General features: G+C 37.8%; 2 protein-coding genes across 32 annotated transcripts in view; one reads left to right on the top strand and one right to left on the bottom strand.

Moving 5' to 3' along the window:
- The window catches only part of ABI3BP (ABI family member 3 binding protein), a 213,298-nt gene extending 211,685 nt beyond the window's left edge, over positions 1-1,613 (top strand). For all 24 annotated transcript variants that reach the window (XM_081137863.1, XM_081137873.1, XM_081137874.1 and 21 more), the window contains one exon: positions 458-1,613. In XM_081137863.1, the coding sequence (XP_080993989.1) occupies positions 458-573 (116 nt within the window). In that variant the 3' untranslated portion in view covers positions 574-1,613. The remainder of the gene's footprint in view (positions 1-457) is intronic.
- A 342-nt stretch (positions 1,614-1,955) lies between these two features.
- Positions 1,956-16,569, bottom strand: part of TFG (trafficking from ER to golgi regulator) — a 31,961-nt gene continuing 17,347 nt past the window's right edge. For 2 of the 8 annotated variants that reach the window (XM_081137888.1, XM_081137892.1), the window contains exons 6-8: positions 11,321-11,449; positions 6,393-6,491; positions 1,956-2,777 (exon numbers count right to left, since the gene is read on the bottom strand). In XM_081137888.1, the coding sequence (XP_080994014.1) occupies positions 2,401-2,777; positions 6,393-6,491; positions 11,321-11,449 (605 nt within the window). In that variant the 3' untranslated portion in view covers positions 1,956-2,400. Of the gene's footprint in view, positions 2,781-6,392; positions 6,492-11,308; positions 11,450-16,569 lie in introns of all 8 variants that reach the window. The other 6 variants (XM_081137893.1, XM_081137889.1, XM_081137887.1 and 3 more) reach the window with 3 other exon arrangements.

Raw genomic sequence — 16,569 nt, 5'->3', positions numbered from 1 at the left:
CATTTAGTATAGGATACTTGAAGATTTCACCGAAGTTTAATTCTTAGAAACTTAGCAAGCTGAGAACTACCTTTCTTATGTTTCTTAACACTGTGGTAAATATAGCACCTTGACTCAGGTCAGTTCTTCAGACCACTACGAGTCTGCAATGTGCAGAAAGTACACTTTCACATAAGACAGAGTGTACTGGACATGGTCAATGACACTAAAAACAAGCCTCCCCCCAACTCTTGCCCCTTTCCAACTTCGTTCCCCAGACACTACCAACAGTCCCATGCTCATTAAGGAGTTTCAGGCGCCCCTGATGTTTAGCCATCCACTGCTGCCTCAGGAAAAACACCAGGGCCCCTGTTGGTATCCACTTCCTAAGCACTTCACGGAAAGTAACCTTCAGCCAATCTATGAGCAATGAGGGCAAAAATATAACACAGCTTTTATAAATAATTCTCCCTCTTAGGTTATTTCAGAGCAGTTCGCCAGGAACCTGTCCAGTTTGGAGAAATCGGTGGTCACACCCAAATCAATTACGTTCAGTGGTATGAATGTGGGACCACAATTCCTGGAAAATGGTAGATGCTACAATCATTCACAAGTGCCTTCTGTTTCATCACGGCAAAAAATAACTGCAAACACTATGGCATTTGTCACATTCATTTAAAGCTATTCTGTTTACTATGTATAAAAGTTTAAAATCTAATTGATAGCAGTATTAGATGTTTATTAGAAAGATTGCTGAGAATATTTATCAGGTTTTACAAAGTCATTTTAAGAAAGCAAGATATTAACAGAGTAACTTTTTTTTGGGGAAGCTGGCTCCCTAGTCATGGTATTTTAAGAGATCATTTGTATATTATTTATCACACTGTTGTAATGTTTTGAGATACTTTTATAACAAAATTAACATCAAAAACTAATATACTTTTTTAAATGTTTACTTTTATTGTGTATTCTTCCTACTAGTGAGTTAATTCCATAAATCTCTCCTTGGTTTAACTTATTAGATGAGATTAATATCAGCATATGTATCTGGGGAAAAAAGGTCCTAATATTCACGTTTATTTAAACTTCAATTTTTTAGCAATAGCTGAATAGCTTTTCTGAAGCATTTAAATAAACATTCATGTGAATATACATTTCCTCAAATATTTGCAAATTGTTAAAAGGGTTTTATTTGAATTAGTAAATTTCATTTCAGCTAAAAATAGAATTAAGAATGATATATTGTTTCAAAAATACAAATTTTTTCTTACTCATAATTATATATTACAATGTCTGAATATACTTTGTCAAACTATCCTTCAAACAACTGTCTTCATATTGTTTTTACAGGATATTTACTACATTTTTACACATAAAACTTCTAGAAATGAATGTATCAGGGGATGTTTTTCATATTCTAACTTAACCTGTACTGAAAATCAGACTCATTTTTATTTAAAAAAGTATTTTTGTCATTTGGGAAGGGAGGTGGGAATGCTGCATTGTTTCCCTCATTCTGAGAGGCCCCTGGGCTTTACCCCTTTCAACATGCTTCAGTTTTATCAATGCTACATTCTGTACTTTTCAAACAAGTAGAAACTCTGCAATAAAGAGAGATAGTTTTTGTTTTTTAAGGCTGAGTTCTTTATTTCTGAATGGCTCATCTCTGTAAGGATACTTATTCAAGATCTACCAAACCCCTGGTATCTTTTAATACTGTATCTGTTGTGTTCATACATAAAGCTACTCTATCTTCCTGAGACATGTATTTTCAAGTTTAATTGTTTTAAGCCAATGATTGTTAAATGCATTTTTTGCAAGTCAGGACAAAAAATCAAACAGTGCTGTGTTTCTCTAAATAGAACTGTTCTAAGTTAAACCATCTATATATTTCATTTTCAGACAAAACATCAATAAGGATTATTTCTTGTTTTTCTCATATATATGTTAGTGACTAAATTAAACTACAAGACCACTAATGGATTCAATCATCTTTATTAACCTATCAATGTTACATTTTATACATAATATCTATTTGTCTTTTCAAAGAGATCTACTTTTAGTACATCATGTTAATAGTACAAAGCCAAATAAGATGGCTAAATTTCAACCTAACATTTTAATAACCTCTGGACAAGGCAAGCTATAAAGTCAATCACTTTACACACACATTAAGAGTAGTGTTCCAAAATTACTAGGAAGCTGCTATACTTTTAAGCAGGGAAGGAAAAAATTTTCATTTTGGTCGGTTTTGTGTTCTAGCAAATTATACTTTCAATTAACAGCAACAATGATATCATAAAAAATGCTCTGCTTTTTAAATTTCTGAACTTCAATACAAATTAAAATAAAATAGTAGTATTGGAGTCTTTTGGGAGGCAAATAGCTAGCAGCTACATTTATCAGTGTAGCTGAGCCTCTTTATCGATAACCAGGTCCAGGCTGGGTATAGCCCTGACCAAAGGGAGGGCGGTTACGTGCGTAAGGGTTAGGCCCACTTGGAGGAGGGTTCATGGTACTTGCAGACTGAGTAAAACCTGGTCTTGGTTGATAGGCCCCAGGTTGGCTTGGAGCCATTCCAGGTTGTGAGGCAGGGGCCACAGTGTAATTAGCAGGCTGAGAAGTTTGGGTGGCGTAAGTGTGTGGAGGGTAATTGCTCGCCTGGTACTGCTGTGGCTGCTGGGCAGGCAGTTGCTGAGGCTGACCGGAAAAGGCAGCAGCTTGTGCCTGGGAAGTTGCTTGCTGGCCATATCCCTGGAACTGCTGAGGTGGTTGTGGTCCAGTCTGCTGACTATAGCCTGCTGGAAAGGCAAAATAAATAATGTATGTACTGTATTTTTCTGTTGATAAAAATTTTCCAGAGAAACAACCTTTACTGTTATGGACTAAAAATGATGAGAAATTTAACAAACTTAATCCTAAGTATTTATGTAACAAGTAGGGTAGTAGACTCTATCATGTAATATTTCCAGACCAAGTGGTATCAAAATTTTTCTCAAGATTTCGTAAATCTGCTCATCTTAAACTGAAACCTGTATACCTATCTTTCTTCATTACAACTGCTTTTAGATTATATAATCCCTGAGAACAAATTCCTATTCTAGCATAATTCCTAGTATAGATGCTCAAATGATAAAGGCCAGAAATAATGCAAAACTAAGTCATGAACCTGGTTTTGAGGGAAGGCCTATTTAACAACAGTACCAAATGAAAACATATTGCAGAGAATGAATATTTTAAAATGAAACAATGGTGCTACTACCCCATCTAATTGTGATATTGAGATGCTTTAAAGGTTTAGTCACTCTAGAAAAACTAAACCATTTAAGAATAAACATTAAGTAACCAACTCTTAAAATCTTTCACTTTTCTTAAGATTTGGTATCCGATGTTTTTTTGCCTTTACAACTCAAAATTATGATTTAGCAGTAACAAAATAACACATAAAAAGCATACCATACTGCCCCACAAAACAACATCTATATTCATTTACTAAGGATGTAAATTTTTTTTAAAAAAAAAGTCTGCTTCACTAAAAACTTTTATCTCTACCATGAAACACACCTGCAGCTACTTGCAATGAAACCTCTCCATTGACTGGAATCCTGTCAGCATTAAATACCAGATACATAAGAAAATTATTAAAATATGTACAACCCTGCATTTGAAAAAAAAGGATTGAATGAATTTGAGTATATTCTGAACTCACCTTGAACCTGGGTTCAAAATTTACTCATGAAAGAAACCTTTTTGACATTGTCCATGAATAAAACTGGAAAAGGTCAGAGGGAAACTGGCAAACCAACAGTGTAAAAATGGTCCAATGTTGTTACCACCACCACCACTTAGTCTCCAAGCAGAGTATTCAGGTGACTATTCCCATTTCTCCCAATCAAATTCAAGTTAATAGGACTAGTGGGATCAGAAATACAAAGACATTTTCAAAAAAGCTAAATTTTACTCAGAGTGGAGACCCTGACTGAAATCATTAAGAGCAAGCTTAATTTTTAATAACTAAAATATCAAATGCATTTTACTTGTGATATTATCTAAATAGTGAACTAAAGTTAATTCATGATCAAATCTTGAATGTCATACAGTTTCTCCTATCTTCTGCATAAAATTTTTTACCTTAAAATTTTTACTGTAATATTTTGGAGAAACAGGACTCAACTTTTATACTGAAAATGTCTATTCAACTTAAGACTGTGAGCAAAAAAACCCCAACTGCCTTTTCATCCTGGCAACTGAAATCTAAACTGGCTTTTTATCTGAGTCTGGAAATAACCAGATCCTTAACTATTTCTTGAGACTAACCCATAAGGGCCTACGATGCCATTTCAGTAGCAACTGACTAGAGTCTTTGACCACAACACGGCAAAACTTCTAACTCATGTGTATAGTTTCCCTCAAACCAACATCCACTCCATTAAAAAATGAGCAATTTTGGTGAAGAATACCAGAAATCACAAGAAATGAAATGGAAATTGTTTTCTGAATAAATGAATACTGTAGGACAAGGGGTCAGATGGTCCACAAAACCTGTAATATTTACTATCTAGTCTTTAAGGGCAGAAAAGTGTGCCAACTCCTGGTCTAAGTTTGAGAACGCAGAATGACACAGGGAAGTAATTAACTGGAAAGTCAAGGGCACTGGGTTCTGATTTAGCAACCCCACTGAATGGCTGCATGTCCTTCAATGCATCACAACCTCTTCAGCCCTAGTTGCTTCATTTATAAAATGAGTGGGTGGGACAAAATTAGTGCTCCCAGCCCTGCTGCACTTTAGAATGACCTGCAATGCTTTTAAAATATCAAAGCCTGAGTCCCACCCAGACTAAATAAAACAAAATCTCTGAGAGGAGGGCCCAGGCACCTGTAACTTTCAAGAAAAGTTATCTGGATGCTTCTGAAGCACAGTAAGACTGAAATCCCCTCGATTAGATGATCAGATCAGGTCTCTTCAGCTCTAATATCTAGTATTTCTACAAATTGCATAATTTGTAAGTCTGATTTTTCTTTGCATCTTAAAAATAATCTTCCCTCTAATATCATAATCAAGTTTAAATTCATTCCATTTATTTTATATAATTAAAAACTAGCAGCTACAGGTTAAATCACTCCACAGCAAATATGATCCAGATAAAAACTGCTGTGTGTGTTAAAACATGTCAAACTGCAAATAATGGTAAAATTTTACGGTCTAGTTTAGGGACAGACAAGCTTTATTTTCCTGTAAAGGGCTAGATAGTAAATATTCTAGATTTTGTGGGCCACATGGTCTCTGCTGCAACTACTCAACTCTGCCATTGTAGTGTCAAAGCACCAATAGATAGCACAAAAATGAATGGGTGCAGATGTGTTCTAATAAAACTATCCACAAAAATAGGCAACAAGCCAGATTTGGCCTGTGGGTTACAGTTTGCTAACTCCTGCTACAGTTTATACTACCAAATTTCATAAAACAGAAATTAGGCAAGATTCAGATAAACTAATTATAGCTGAAATTTGATACTTAAATGTTTCACTGTAAAACAAAAGTTGAACACAAACTCTCTCGCAAATGTAAAAATTACCCGAATTATTATAATCACTATGTTCAAAGCTATACTAAAGCAATTTATCATACTTAAGTATGGATAACCTGTGTTCAATGGTCAGATGATGAAACAAAATCTCCAGGATGCCTATTTAAAACAACTATATTTACTGTTCTTAATTGCCTGAGTTAGGTTTTATACAATTCTATTTTTTTTCTTTTTTTTTTTGGCCTATTTTTGGTATTCCTATATACTTTGGGGAGATTTGAAAACCTAAGTAGCTTAATTTGATTCTTATGTCAGGGGTGGGCAAAAGCAGGTTTACAGCTGTATGTGAAATAGTTAATAAAGCTATTATAATCATAGCCTGTATGTCTTTTTCCATATGAACAACTGTAAACACACTTTTGCCCACCCCTGTATTAAGATCACCTTTCCATGTATGCGGGAACGAGTATTAGTATTTTTACAGGCACTAAGAGTATACTGAGATTATGAGTTACATTAATGAAGGAAAAAATCTTGCATTTTTGCAATTCTAAGTCACCTAAGAGGTAAGCTGATCACATCAGTAGGAGATAACTTTGTATTAAAACCTTTTTTATACTACAAGTTATTACAGAATCATCTACTATGACTGAAAGTTTTACTTGCCCGCTAGAAAACTGAAACGTTGATTTGCAATAAAATATTTATGCAAAATATTTTAAAATAAATAAAACAAATGTTATTTCCCCAATAAATAAATAAGTACTACCTGCTATGACAATGTAAGTATTACAAATCAAAGAATTAAGAGGAAAGGATTAATGTTTAATGAGTATAGCAACAGCTCAAAAACCATGAGCCAGCTCTCTCTGGATACCTGCTCACCTGAATACTGAATGCCATACTGCTGTGGTGGCTGTGGTGGTGCCTGAGGCTGCTGAGCACCATAACCAGCCTGCTGTGGGTACTGTTGGTACATCTGACCTAAAAAAGACAAGAAAAAGAGGCAGGTTTAACTTGGTAGAAAAAATATATACTTTTAAAGGCACATTTAATTCTCTGCCCATACAAACACATAAACATACTGAGTAACAAAGTCACAAGAATGCTTGTTCCCCTTTAAATGTTAATGAAGTAGAGATTAACTTTTTTTTATCTTTATTGTTAAAAGTATTACAGAAATCCCCCTTTTTCCCCTGATGCCTTCCACCCAGAACCGCCCCAGACCTTCCCTACACTGTTGTCTGTGACAATGGGTTATGTATATATGCAGATAAATTCTTTGGTTAATCTCTTCCCACCCACCTACCCCAGCCTTCCCTCAGAACAATTTAAGGAGTGTTTTCAAACCCAATTGCCAACAGGTATACACTGCTAATGTTCAATAAAAATCAACTGAATCAAAAATCAAATAAAAACCTGAGAAAAGAGACACACACCATTGATAGCTCCCAAATCTTCCCTAAAACACTTTGTCATCTAACGGTTTGAATCTTTTGTTGTTACCATCTGAATGGACTGTTTGGTAGCAAGGAATTACAGGATATCTTTCACTCCAGACCTCAAAGACACCCTTGGCATTTGATAAGTTTGCTTTTCTTTCATCTAGCCAATCATGTGGAATCTGATAAAGCCTACCTGGTTCCTCCCTAAACTTTTTAATTATGGTAGACTGTTCAAACTGGGGATGTATACTTGGAAATTAATACTATTCAGGGTCAGCAGATCACAGTTCCTACAGAGAAACCCTTCAGACACTATAAACACTTGTGATTTCCAAACAAGGATTTCTTGGTTCATGTCTTTTTCATCTTCACCACTTTACAGTTGTAATAATGGTAGATTTAGCTAGATCTAATGCCTAGAGTAGCAATAAAACTTGCATTTTAATATCCAGCTGGTATTTAAATCTTTATAATAATTATATGTTGACTGATTCTTTCAAAAATATCCAAACTATGGGTAAATAGCACACTTTTGGCAGAAAGAAACAACTATTGAAGAAAGTCAACGCTTTATCTAGTGCCCCTCTAACTGGAGTACAATAGGCAGCCAGCACTCACAAGCTGAAATCAAGGTATAGAGCCCACTCTGCTGGACTGGCTGCTCAACCCCATGTGCGACAGCACTAAATGAGATATGCCTGCATTTATAGTCAGCTTATTTCTTACCAACCAGTCATATGCTTTTTATGACAGAAATAAAATTTGCTTAACTATTTTTAAGCTATCTTCCCAAATACAACAATAAAACTGACGAAATCTTCTTAAATGCTTTCTTAATAGTTTAAGACTTAGAGATAGCACAAAAGGTAGTTCACAAATTAATCGCCTGAGAAGATACCACCTTAATCCTGGATTGTATTTCATAACTAAATTTTAGAACAGAAGTGACCAGAATCTAGTATAGAAATATAATCAAGGGAGAGAAATGTATAGCGTATGAAAATGGGTTCTAATTCTTGGAAATGAGAACAATCAATTCTACAATACAAAAATGAGCAAAAAACAGGCAATAAACACATGGGAGGAAAAGTAACCTCATTAGCAATCCCTATTTCAAATACAGAAAGATTAGGCAACTTACCTGAGATCAATACATCACAGCTAATTAAGAACTATCACTGGAATCCAGGCATAACTCTAGAGCTTTAGTTTACAAGTACAGTATTGTACACGCTATCTCAATATAAATATTAACTTAGGTATCACCAAAACAGCTGAGATTAAGGCTTTATGTAGTAGATTGCTGCCATCAATGATTCTAAGGAACTCACACTCAAAAAAGCATAATTGTTTTCCTCAATAAAAACTGAAAGGGTACAACTATTTTTAAAGCAAATGCACACTATTTTTTTCCTAATCTGCAATAAACTCTGTGAAAATGCCACCCCTGGGGTTAAAAGTTTCAGAGGCTTATTCCTAGCTCTACAAAGTATTCCTTTTACTTATTTTATTTTAAACACACTTCATTCAAGCCCAAATTGGGATTCACTGTCACAGTTTGCTAAGGGTCAGTGGTGAGAGAATTTTTGAATTTTCACTATATATCCTTTTATATTTTTACCTATTTGAAATAAATGTTCAATTAAAAGAAACCTGATAGAATAATTTGAGATATTGTTAGTGTAGCCTTAAATCCCATTCCTGTATAAGTGAATAGCAAAAACATTATTTGGTACAATTATCCTTCCAACTGCTATTCTACAATAGTATATACTGCTTAAAATGGGATTTAAAACAAACAAATAGATGTTAGGTCACCTGATATAGCCATTAAACTCCCATCATATCCAAAATCTGCTCTGGCTTCCATTTCAGCCCACTTCTGCTTCCATTCTAGTTTGTTACAGTTTTGACAACTGCATCTTGGTGCAAAGGGAAGACTGTAACTAAAGTTGGTTGAGAAGAGGCTTAAGCAGTAAGAAATCTTCCCAAACCACTCATTCATCAGCAAAATGCCACCTATTAGTCCCTATGACTAGTACTCATCCAATGGGAAAAGTCTAAGTATTGCCACAGTATCATTAGGAGTCTCTTCTCAGTTCATTTTAGGCTATGACTTTCTTTCTTTTGTTATGTGACTGATAAACTCAGTCACTCACTTCTGATGCTGAAAATACACTGTACCACCACATGGCCCCTTTATACAAATAGTTAGAGCACCACCTAGTGTTTGTTTTAAAGTTTAATGTGTAGTTTTAAAGGTCCTTTCATGTATGGGCAATTCACAGAACCAACATTTTAATACCTGGAAGGAATCCTAGAGATCAGTAACTACAGTAGTTCTCACCCACTTATCCACAGGGAATATGTTCCAAGTAGATACCTGAAACCATAGATAGTGCCCAACTATATATATACATACACACACACACACACACACACACACACACACACAGAGTGTTTTTATACATACCTATGATATAGTTTAATTTATAAATTAGCCACAATAAGAGATTAACAATAACTAATAATAAGATAGAACAATTATGACAATATACTGTAATGAAAGTTATGGGAAGAGCTTTGGAGCCATTATTAAGTAAAATAAGAGTTACCTGAACATAAGTACTGTGATACCACACAGTAGATATAATCAAGACAGCTACTAGGTGACTAACATGCAGGGAACATATACAGTGTGGGTACACTGGACAAAAGGATGACTCATCTTGGTTAAGACGACTCAAAATTTCATCATGCTACTCAGAACAGTGTGCAATTTAAAAATTACGAGCCCAGCCGGGCGTGGCTCAGCGGTTGAGCGCCGACCTAGGATCCAGGCGATCAGGGTTCGATTCCCGGTCAGGGCACATGCCCGGATTGAGGGCTGCAGCCGATCAATGACTCTCTCATCATTGATGTTTCTCTCTCTCTCTCTCTCTCTCCCTTCCTCTGTCTGAAATCAATAAAGATATATTTAAAAAAAAAAAAAAAGAATTAAAAATTACGAATTGTTTATTTCTGGAATTTTCCATTTAATATTTTCAGGCTACAGTTGACCACAGGTAGCTCGAACTATGGAAAGCAAAACCGTGGAAGAGGGAGAACTACTATACTTAGCCATGTTCTGCAGAGCTCCCAGTGTTTCAGTGAGGCACCTCAGTGCCTGCTGTCAATTCCCTTCACATATGGAAGCAACAATTTTCAAGTGTGCTGCAATTTTTAAAACATGCAGTACCTGACTACTTAGAGGCACTGACCTCTTTTCCCTTATATTGTTAAATAGAAAAGTGACAACAGTCAACACAACAATAGCTGTCCAGTGTGAATGCCCTGTCTTAAACCATAAATATATAAATCAGATAACAGAGTTGCATCTTATTAGTCACAACACATAATAAGGTTGCATCTGATTGGTTAATTCTTGGTACCAAAAATCCTTACATACAAGTATAGAAAACTGACTATAAAAAAGTTCACTTTGGAGCAAAGAGGGTAGTTAATTACTATTATTGTTATTTTTGTAAATCAATCAAAATTATACCTATTTTTTTCTGTCAGATCGTAAAAAAATATATTTTTTGGTGTGCCACAGAATTTTGTAATTAGTTTATGTGTGCTATGAGATGAAAAGGTTGAAGATCCCTGGCATATGGCAATGACTCCTTTTTTATCGTAATATTGTAATACTGAGTTTACAAGTTATATTTCATTCAGGACTAGACATTCTTTTAAAGTGACTGGTTTAGTCCAATTTTCACAATTTACAGTGAGAGAATATAAAAACCCATAGAGATTAAATTCTTCATCCAAGGATACATCATTTAAAGAAAAAGAGTTTGATTTTAAAATACACTTCTTTTTCCCTCAAAAGACACTGTTAACTGCACGAACATATTAAGGGTTCCTTATCTTTCCAAAAAAACTACACTTTTAATTATGTATGCTTTACCTCTAGTTTAAAAAATATTTTTAAATTACAAAAATAATACACAGTTGCCAAGGGGGGAGGGGAGACTAAAGAAAATAGCACCTAAAGTATCACCTCAATGGGTCACCTCTGACCCCAGGGTCACCAATGACTAGTGACTGGTATGAATCCTTCCTGATCTTCACCTTGTATTTTTATTCACGCAAACACTTTTTCAGGTGTTTTTTTTTTCTTTTCAATAATCAGACATTGTTCTATTTGGTTTTTTTTTAAACACCAAAACATACCATATTAGTAAATCAAAATCTTTCCCAACTGTATTCATAGCATGGATACATATGTAAGCATTTACCATTACCAACAATGCTGCAGTAAACATTTCCCACAGGTACCTTTCTGCACGTGTGCACTAAGCTCTATTTTACCTTCACTCTGACCTGCTTGTGTCTGAGCTCCTGTATATGGCGGCTGCTGTGGCTGAACTCCGGGGGGGTGAGCTGCGGAGGAGGAGGAAGCAATGCTGTCCGGCGTCCCTGAACGGTCTTCTGCAGGAGCACTGGGTGGCCCTGGATGGTCATAAAAAGTCAGCTCAGTTTCTAATGCAAGACCATTCCCTAGCAAGCTCAATTCCTAAGTTTGGTTAAAAGAGACTAAAAGTAAAAGTACTACAGAATAAGCATAAACACAAATGTAGCATTTTATGTTTAATGTATACATTTTATTTTTTCCTTTACTCCAGTCTCTTAAGAATCCAAAGCTTCAACTGGAAATCCTTCCCTATAAAGGTAGAGTGTGCTATATTCCTAAGAAGGAACAGCCCCCCCAAAAAACAAAACTCATCTCTGCAATACCAGTATCTTCCACCTTATGCAATCTAGTTTGCAGTACAACCAAAAGTATCACCTCATTCTTTAATGGGTTTGCACTACCCATAAAGTTCAATCCTCTAGTTTGGTATTTAAGGATTCAAACATTATTCAAACAATTCCTATTCTCACATGCCCCCTTCAGCCGAATTAATCTATTCCCTATTCCCACAATATATGTAATAATTTTTTCGGCCTCCATTTCATTTGTCACTGTTCCTTCCACTGTCCCATTTTCACATATGTATACACAACAGTCTTTAAAATTCATAGTTATAACTCCAAAATTCTAATAAGCCCTCTTTACCCATAAATACTCTTTTCCAATTCTGAACTTCTATAGAGCATACTTTTATCATGACCCAACTTCTACCTTGCATTTCTGAGCAGATCCCATATTCCCAGTTAGACTACAAGCTCTTTGGCCAGGTTCCTTTGTGATTCTTTTCATCTGCCTCACAAGGCCTAGCTCTCTTATCCATGGAGCCACTCGAATTGTTCCAGAATCATAAATGAAGCAGTAAATGGAGAAAATTCACTAAAGTTCCAATACTGTGACAGTCGAAAAGACATTTGGAAGTCAACTCTCAATATGTTTACTTTTTAAGTTCTTTTTGTTTAGACAATATAGGAGAGTGGTTAAAAGAATAGGTTTTGGAGCCAGACTGCCTAGGATCGTATCCCAGTACTACCACCACTTAGTAGCTGTGTAAGTATAGGTATGTTATTTATTCTCTTTCTGTGCCCCAGTTTCCTCATCTGAACAAAAGAAATACTAATTCCTACTTCATAAGGTTCCTGTAAGAATAAGTTAGCAAATAGTTATAAAAGTGATTATTTAGCAAGAGCTTATGAAAGTATTACCACTTATAAAGCTCCACATAAGTACTTGCTATCACCAGCAGACTAATTTCCCTGACGGCTAACACCTATCCCTTATACTAGTATATCCCAGAACTCAGCACCGCGTTAAGCACACAGTTGGCAGCTGATAGTGCAGGTTTGATGAGAACCTAAACTAGGATAACAGCAGTGGTGAAACAAGAGAATCTGATGATGACCAGAATAAAATGGATGGCTGCTTGTGTGTACCACCATTCCACTGACATTTATACACATGTAGATAGATTCACATACACATTCCTCCTACAAAAGACACTGTTATTATCCTTTTAAAATATGTTGCCTTGGCTGCTCTTTTCTCCCTTGTATGTAATCTATTAGTTAATGTACATCATCCTATCTGTAATACTTCATCCCTCCTTCCCATGTCCACATTCACTATTACAACCAAGTTTTTCACATCACACCTGAATAACTACAAAGTATCCTGGCATTTTCAATGTGTACAGGTTTTTTTTCTACTTCAACATACAAAGCTACCAGAAAAAATGGTCTTCAAATAATAACTGTATTAATCATAATACTCTGGTCTATATTCGATACTATATTCTAATAAAAATTTTTAAGCCTGACCTCATATATAACTACTACTCTATCTGGCATTTCTTGAGGCCTTAAATATAAGAAGCTGTAATAGTAACTCATTTCAGCTGCTTTGAAAGTGTGATCTTTTCAGCTGTGTCACTTGTCTGAAGTCTTCTTTGTCAAGAACATAGGTTATATACAAATATGTGTCTCGGAGTGAGAAACAAGATGGCGGCGTAGGTAACAGCTGCACCCACCGCCTCCCGCAACCACATCAAAATCACAACTAAAATACAGAACCACCGTCATTCAGAGCCTCCTGAAATCTGGCTGACCAGAAGCCCCACAACCAGGGAGCTGAAGAAGCACCGAGACCGGGAAGAGGGGCGGAGACAGGGGGTGGATCGGGGCTGAATCGGAGACGTGCCACGGGCCCAGGCCCGATGCCCCGGTTTAAACCCGGGAGGGAATCTCGGCAGCGGGGGTTTCCCGGAGTGAGGGGACCAGCCCCACAGCAGGCCCCCAGCCCAGGGCTCCAAGCCGGGAAGAGACATCCCCACAACTCTGGGCTGTGAAACCAGCGGAGACTGTGGCTGAGGGTCGCGGAGGCTGCGGGAGCCCCAGCAGCTCCTCCTAAAGGGCCCGGCACGGACTCACTCGGACGCTCCCTCTGAGCCCAGCGCCAGGCAGCAGCCTGAAAGGACCCGGGACACTCGGGGAGGAACTAGCCTGCCTGAAAGAGGGGCGAGAGCTGGAGGGGCGGCTTCCTCCCAGACAGAAGAGCTGGCAGAGGCGATTGCTCCTTTGGTGAGTCCTCCCCCACACTGCCAGCAGGCAGGCGCCATATTTGAGTCGCCAGCACCTGACTCACACCTTTGGCCCCGCCCCTCCCCACCTGCAGCTCATCCAGGCCATTTCCAGGCGCTTTTCTATGCAAGTAGCCTCTAGAGCCTCATGCTTAAGACTTTCCTAAAATCTCTCAAACAAGCAGCAGCGGGCCCTATACAGCTTGATAAGTGGCACAGGCCTGGCACTAGCAGCAGCCTGCATTGGCTCATAGCTTGACCTCTCCTGGACACCTCCAAGCCCAGCACAAGTAGCAGCCAACTACGCTTTGCTGTGGAGCTCATGCTGGGTGGCCCTGCGCAAGGCACTGGCACAGGCAGACTTTGCATCTCCCCGGAAGCCCCAGAGAGAGTGCACATGGTGGTCAGACTTGACCATGCTGGATTACAACCCTACCACATCCACGAGTGACACTCAAGGGGTGCACCTGGTGAACACCAAAGCTCCACTGAAGTAAATCCTGCTCCATAGGGGTGTCTCCAGCACAGCAGCTCTCTGGCTGTAGTTGCAGCTGGTCCTCACAGCTGATTGGCCTGGGGGGTCAGTTCCTCCCAGGGACGCCAACAGCAACCAAGGCTCAGCTACAACAGGAACAGTGCACACAGCCCACACAGGGGAGCACCTAGAAGGCCCAGCTATGGTGACTGGGGAGGCTGAGCCACTGGACCCTACAGGACACCTACTATACCAAGCCACTCTACAAATTCCAGAAGATATAGCAGCTCTACTTAATACACAGAAACAAACACCTGGAAGCAGCCAAAATGTGGAGGCAAAGAAACATGTCACAAAGGAAAAAACAGAAGAAATCTCTAGAAGAGGAACTAATTGAAATAGATCCAAGCAAGCTAACAGATACAGAGTTCAGAATTTTGTTTATAAGGATGTTTAAGCAGATTATTAGGGAAATAACTGAGAAAATCGATAACATAATAAAGTACCAATTTGAAATGAAGGCTACAGGAACTGAAATGAAGAATAATTTACAGGGAATCAACAGTAGAGTAGAGGATGCTGAGGATCAAATCAGCAATTTGGAACATGAGAAAACAGAAAACACCCAACCAGAAGAGCAAAAAGAGAAAAGAATCCAGAAATATGAAAGTAGTATAAGGAGCCTCTGGGACAACTTCAAGAGGCCCAACATTCATATTATTGGGGTGCCAGACAGAGAGGAAGGAGAGCAAGAAATTGAAAACCTATTTGAAAAAATAATTACAGAAAACTTCCCCTACCTGGGGAAAGAAATCGACTTTCAAGTCCAGGAAGCACAGAGGGTCCCAAACAAGAGGAACCCAAAGAGGCCCACAGCAAGACACATCATAATTAAAATGCCAAAGGTTAAAGACAAAGAGAGAATCTTAAAAGCAGCAAGAGAGAAGCAGTTAGTTACCTACAAGGGAGCACCCATACGACTGTCAGCTGATTCCTCAAAAGAAACTTTGCAGGCCAGAAGGGAGTGGCAAGAAATATTCAAAGTGATGAAAAACATGGAACTACAACCAAGATTGCTCTACCCAGCAAAGCTATCATTTAGAATTGAAGGTCAAATAAAGAGCTTCACAGATAAGAAAAAACTAAAGGAGTTCACCACCACCAGACCACTACAGGAAATATTGAAGGGTCTTCTTTAAGAAGAAGCTAATGAACAAAAGAATCTGACGAACTAAATAGATCTGGAGACATTGACTCATGCAACAGACGATCATATTTCAGAGGAAAGATGGAAGAGAGGTGGAGGGTGCGGAGAGATTAACCAAAGAAGTTATATGCATAACCCATGGACACAGTTAATAACGGGGTGAAGGCCTGGGAAGGGGGTGGGAGCGAAGTGGAGGGGATCAATTGGGGGGGGAAATGGGATACCTGTAATACTCTCAACAATAAAGATAAATTTTAAAAGTAAAAAAAAAAAAAACACAAAGAAAACCAACAAATATGTGTCTCTTCAGAATTTGACACAATTCTCTTTAGAAATTTAGTGAATTTTCCCATAAAAGTATTAAAGAAAAAGAAAATTAACAGACTGAATCCTACATTTCTAGTTAATGATAATGGCAAAGTATGCTGGTCAGCTAAACCCCCCAAGAAGTAACAACTAAAAACCTGAACAAAACAGAAGGAAACAACTATTTTAAATCACCAGAAGCCAGCCAAATGTCTGCAGAAGTCAGGAAAGAGTTTACCCCCAATGGAATTACAATGGGAAAGAATTGCAAGCGCTGACCTCCGCGACTCTAACAGAAAGCCACAGTTGTTAACTTCATGGCTGGCCAACCACTTGGAAATTTGAAGGGAAAATCCTTGAAGTAATAGTCCCATTGAAGGAGTGAGACCTAAAGTCTGAGTATAAGCTCAGTCCCAAATTCCCAGCTGATCAGTTAGGAGGGGGCTGAGAGACATCCAAGACGGCTCAGAAAAAAAGCAGCACCTAGAGCTGAAAGAACTGAGCAGAGATGTCAGCTGCTATACTCCATGGGAAGACTGAATAGTTTGAGTCCATAAGTTAATTCCCTGCTAGAGCAACAGTTACCAAAAAAATCCTC

The sequence above is a fragment of the Miniopterus schreibersii genome (assembly GCF_964146895.1).
Source record: "Miniopterus schreibersii genome assembly, chromosome: 5".
Taxonomy (NCBI): Eukaryota; Metazoa; Chordata; class Mammalia; order Chiroptera; family Miniopteridae; genus Miniopterus; species Miniopterus schreibersii.
Note: the sequence above shows the minus strand (reverse complement) of the source record. Positions and strands in the feature narration are given on the sequence as shown.